Genomic DNA, 6,000 nt, shown 5'->3' on the forward strand with positions numbered 1-6,000 from the left:
TGCATTTGTTTTTGCAAAATTCAATGAGGAGATGCATCCAATGAGTCAATAAACGAGTACACAAAAGAAAGAAGTTTAGTCTAGATATATTTGAGTGATTTAAATGCAAACTGGGTACAAAATGGCATCCTCTTGTGGAATGCTGATGGCTGATAGCTGATAGACTAAAACAAAATGAAATAGCAAATTGTTTTTGTAAAACTAAAAGTAAATATTACATCAAAACATTTTAGATCTTCCTCTTCCTCTTCCCAACTCTAGTGAAAACCAGGGGAGAGATAGAACTAGAGGGTCTAGTCCTAGGAGTCCGATGTGACTCCTCCACCTCGCCAAAAATGAGGTTGAGGGTAGCACCCCTTGTGGGGGTCTGAGGGTGAGAGAGTGAGGGGTAGAGAGATAGGTCTAGATCTTGGGGGAGAGAGTAGAGAGTGGTAGAGAGAGGGGATAGAGGAAGAGTGGTAGAGAGAGGGGATAGAGGAAGAGGGATAGGGAGATAGATAGGTCTAAAATTCAGGGCAGATAAAGTGAGTGAGATAGAGAGAGCGAGAGAATGCTGAGGAGCCTACTGATTACTGAAATTTGACTAAGTCTGAAATTTTAAAAGATCTTCTAAAACCTAGAATTTGCATTATAACTCCTAGAGATCTGAAACCACTCTAAAGCATCTTGCCAATATATATATGAAATATAACTTAAAGTTACTTATTCTTAAATGTTATATTTCATGTATATATTCTAATGAAGAGAATGACACTGACTTGAAAAAATAAATTTAGATCATTTTTTGACATGTTTGGGCCTCTTTTTTTTATGCAACCAAGTTTTTGCTAGAGACTCGCCGAGTTTTTGTGAAGAACTCACCAAAAAATTGGCCAAAAACTCTGCGAGTTTTTTGTGCAAATATAAGTGTAAATACTAGCAAAGTAAAAAAACTTGCGAGTTTTTCAAAACTCGCCAAGTACTCCATCTATGCTTCAAACCACTTTGTTAATTTATTGGTTGTCAACCCATGAAGTAAATATGCATCAACCCAAGTTTGTTTAATGCTCTATTTGCAGAGTTCTTATCAATGGTTTCTCTGTGATGCTTCCTATAGACACACCCTTCACAAACACCTTGGGATGTAGTGATATGTAGAACACCATGCCTTTTTAAGAAGTCAATACTCTGCTAATTGAGATGTTCTAACTTATCATCCCAAAAACGACTAGCATCATCAACTAAATCAACCAGAGCTTGATTCTCCTTACCACAAAATCTATCAAATATCCATCAGTTATCCTTCAAATTACTGGTTGCAACAACAAATAATTTGATCTTTGGATCTTTAATAGAACACGTATTTCCAAGAAACTCAATCTTGTATCCTTGTAAAGCAAGCTTTCATTGACAAAAGATTCTCTGCAATTCCAGGACCATACAAAACATTGTCAAAGGAGCCATTCTTGAATTTCATTGTTCTCACACCAAACACTGTTACTTATGACCATTGCCAACCACAACATTTTGATCATTTCAGTTTCAAGGAAACAAAATTGTCTCATCTTGCCAATTGTTTTTCCTAGAACCACAGAGTTGGCCCTGTGCTCTTCCAACTTATTTAGATAGATAAGGATATTGTGCTAAATCTTATATGGAGTTGCACACTTAATGAGGTGAGTCTTGATTAACATACTTAACAACATTGCTCTAGCTTTTTGACATTTCAAACCATTGTAGTATTTAGCCAAACTGTCTTCACAATGTCCCAAAATGAATGTTCTAATAAAAGAGTGGCCATGTTGCATTTCCATTCAAACCAATTTTCATTTACACGGAGAACCAACTGATCTATGGTGCTAATGTCCAAGTGTAATAGGTTTCAAATGTTTAAGGTATTCACTTACCACTTAGAAAAAACCCTTATTGCTTCAACTTATCATTCCTGCCTTTAAATATACCTATAACCCCAATAGTCAAACTGCCCAAAATACCACACCTTCCTATATACCCACTAGTATCTGGAAGAGTGATGACATGAGAGCAATTAGCTTAATATATCTAATCTGTTGATATAATTAGTAGTATGCGGAAGCAGAGTGGCATGGCGAGAAATAGTACAAAATGGTCTCAGGTCTGTTTAATGGTGTACTTGCTCACACAGAACATTTAGAGGTTCAATGTATCATAAAAGTATGTAAGAAATGGAGGGCTCAGATGTTCCTCTTAACACTATGATTCCCTCTGCGCTCATCTACAAGTTGAACAACAAATCACTGGAAGAAGAAAAAGACAGAGGGTATAGAAGAAGATTGTTTCAAGTTTTGCAGTTTATTTTTTTGACTTTTTCTTTTATATCTCATCAAGAAATGCACACACCGCATGCTTTTGCAAGCAGCACCAAAAATTTGCAGAGCTCGCCTCTGTGATCATGGTCCGCACTCTTTCTTTGCTCTGCAAAATGTATTTGGGTTGCAGAAATCTCATAGCTGCAAACTGTCCGCAAATCTCTCCAAATTTGCAGAGCTTGCCTCTGTGATCATGGCCTACACTCTTTCTTTGCTCTGCAAAATGTATTTGGGTTGCAGAAATTTCTGTGCAGCAGACTGTTTGCAAAATATTTGAATTGACATATTTTACCTCAAACATGAAACCTTTGGCATGAAGTCTCACATAAGGCTTGATTTTGCTAGAAGATGTTAATGCGTGCCTTCATCATGGAGAAACACAATGAAGTTGATCATGGTTGCTGTAACAAAGATGTATGCTTGAATGCCTTGCTCCTTGATTGCAGATCTATGCTCAATTGAATTGCTTATGCTTGATTGAATGCTCATAGGATGTATCAATAAGACTGAGAGTTTGAATAAGAGGGGGAGTTGTATTTATATCAACTTACACCTTTTTGAATTTAATTATTGGGAAAGGTTGACATCCAAGGGCAAATTCTCGTTGCTTGCAAAGTTGACATTCATATTTCGAATTTCGGGGCTAAATTGCTTGGACAGGGGCACTGGATGCCCTAGTCCTAGTAGTTTGAGCTGGGAAAAAGGTTGTGAATAGGGCAATGCACTGAGTTAATGGAAACGGTCGCGAAATTGAGCACAATCAAGCATAAATTAGGAACAAGCTAGACACAACAGCCAAAGTGGGTCCAAACTTGTTGTGCCTTGCATACACACCCCGTCCGAAATAGGAATCCCCTTTTTCCCTTTCGTTTTTTCTCTTGGTGTGTTTCTTTGTCTTTTGGCTTGTCATTTCCAATTCTGCCCCTTGGGGGCCTTTTGAGAGAGTTTTTTGTCGTTTTAGCCTAGAGTGTTCACAAGTCATTGCTCAAGTGAGGTGGTCCTAAAGTCAATAATTCAAGCAAAAGAGTCTTAAGTCAGGGAAAAGTTGCATGTTCGGGAAAATTAAAACATTGGGGAATTAAGCTTGTCATGGAAAAGGTCCAAACTCTAGCTAAAAAATCAAAATTCCTTGTTGGGACCGAATTTTCAAATTCCATTACAAAAGTCTTGCGTGGAGGTTTCAAGTGTTGGGGAATTAAACTTTTCAAGGAAAATTCCTAATACACTAAAACTTCTTGAAATTTGAAATTTCCTTTGGCACTTAGAATCACTGAAACATCCTTGATGGAGGCGAATCCTCGATCTGACCAAAAGTTTGTAATTTCTAAGTTTAAAAATTCCCATTACCCAAATCTCTGAAACTCTCCTAAATAGAATAAAATCCTTGATTTTGGCAAAGTTTCGAAATTTTCTGGCCAGGTTCAAACCTTTGAAAATCCCAAAGGCATTAACATTTTTGAAGGCTTCATGAAGTTGCCAATTTCCAAGTGACACTGTGAAATCCCTGTTGGGTGCAAACTTCTGAAATCTCCTTAGCAACCTTAAAGTGCTGATAATATTGTAAAGTTGCGAAATTTTTTATTGAGGTCGAACTTCCGATATTCCCCACGAGGTACGATTCTTGGAAAAAGTCACTATTATGCCAAAATGTCATGGCATGAAGTAACGCAGGAGTATAAAGTCGCATTGTGAGTTTGGTTTTTGTTTCATTTTGCATTCGGAAGTGTTGGCATGAGAATAAAAGGGTTTTCTGAAGGCGAGTTGTAAAAAATTTCAAGCTTTTAGGCAGATCTAAATCACCATTTCACACTCAAGCGCTGAAGTGATCGTTACCTTCTAGGAGCGGGTTGCAAACTGATCTCAGGTTTCAAACAATGATTCAAATCGTCAGTTTATTGCACTATAGCATGGCACATGTCAGTGGATTTCCCACTTTTTTTTTTACCATTTCCGAGTTAAAGTTGCAATTTCGTCTTGGCAGCACTTTATATTTCACGCAAGGATTCAGATTCCTATGTTTTGTTTCAAAATTCTCTGGAAAACTTTTAACGCTAGGATTTTATCAGAAAACTACAAACTGAAATCCCTAGGCTGTTTAGATTTCCGCTCACACAAAGAAACAATTGTAACTAAAACTAGGGCTAAACTTTGCAATGACAGGTCTATGCAAATCTAAAAACAAAGGTGAAATTTAAAAAAGAAATGCAAAAATGTTAATTCTCAAAACCCTGGTCGGAGATCTTAACATTCTGAGTAAATGAATAGCTCATGGAAGGATCCATGATTTCAAAGAATCCATGATGTGGCTGAATTTCCAAAAGATGCAATGTCCAAAAACCAGTGTTCCATAGGGACGCGTCCCCCCCAAAAAAACCCATGTCCCTTGTAGGGGGACGTTTCTAAGACTTGGGGACTTGGGGGAAACGTCCCCCCACAGAACCACCACCTTTGCCACCTCTGTTGGGGATGCCACTGGTCACTTGCCATACGGCAGATGCCATTACATACTAATTGCAACCTTTAACTTAAAAAAATTAGTTTGCCTTTCATGGGGCACTCATAGAGATGTTATATTGTTCTTTACCTTTTGCTAAAGAGCTCAGCTTCTGTTGTGTACTCTTGCTCTGAGTTTTCAGTTTGTGTTTGAGTTGCATGAATTAATATTCTTTCATTGAACCCTCTATCTGTGGTTGCATTAAAAAAATCTCTAAAGAGTTGTCACCTGATAGTATCATGATTTCTTAATCTGCATCTTTGTTTTTTCATTTTATTTATGTACTTTGCTTGCATTTTTTATTTGCCACTTTGGTCTGTCATGGGCTAATTACTTGCCTATCACATGTAGTCTTGAAGGCAGATTTTGCACCTGCAATATAATATAATTAGATTGTAACGTGCCAGGAATGCTACAATTTTGATGAAAAAGTATTATTCTACTTTATGAATAAGTATGGACCTCTTAACATTCGTGCTATAATTGGGTCTGATGTTATATATCTGTTGGCTCTGTTACAGGGTTCCTATAAGCTTAAGATGAAGATGATGGATACTGATAATAAGTTGTTGACATGCATTGATATCAACTTCAACATTGTTCACAGTAGCATGATTTCTGAAATCTGAGATCTTAAAACTTCAGGACTGCTAAGAACAATATGTTTGCCGATTTCTGTGATTTTTTGTTGGAATTTTCAGATTGTTTTGGATCCTTCTAAATTATAGCCTATTGAATAGTTGTTTGATTGACTTTTCTTTCTATATTTTAAAATATTTGCAAGTTGTACATAAGATATCAAAAGTTTTCCATTACTTACCGTGCTTTAATCCTGCTGGATATTTGTGGAGAATATTTAAACATGATGTCATACCTTTGTCTATATGTTACAGTTATATAGTCTCCATGCAATGATGCTTGTGCTCACCGTCTAGAGCTTTTCTAATTGAAACCATTTGATTTGCTCATTGAAAGGGGGTCCTGATTGCTCTGGTTGCTGGGATGAACATTCGTAACATGGTTGATATTTAATATTTGTTTTGAGAATAAAATCAGGATTTGCAACTTTTGTTTTCCCTTGGTTTCTGTTAGCTCACTTCTTCGAAGTTAAAACAACAAATACATTTTCTGTTAAACTAGGTTTGAGACTAAACTTATTATTCCCATTATGCAGGCTAT

At 36.9% G+C, this 6,000-nt stretch overlaps 1 protein-coding gene across 1 annotated transcript in view; it reads left to right on the forward strand.

Annotated features, from left to right (window-relative positions):
* LOC131065864 (uncharacterized) overlaps nt 1–5,789 on the forward strand; it is a 33,087-nt gene extending 27,298 nt beyond the window's left edge. The window contains exon 4 of the mRNA XM_058000510.2: nt 5,343–5,789. Within this exon, the coding sequence (XP_057856493.1) occupies nt 5,343–5,450 (108 nt within the window). The 3' untranslated portion in view covers nt 5,451–5,789. The remainder of the gene's footprint in view (nt 1–5,342) is intronic.
* The last annotated feature ends 211 nt before the right edge of the window (nt 5,790–6,000 follow it).

Source organism: Cryptomeria japonica, chromosome 6, assembly GCF_030272615.1.
Source record: "Cryptomeria japonica chromosome 6, Sugi_1.0, whole genome shotgun sequence".
NCBI classification, from domain to species: Eukaryota; Viridiplantae; Streptophyta; class Pinopsida; order Cupressales; family Cupressaceae; genus Cryptomeria; species Cryptomeria japonica.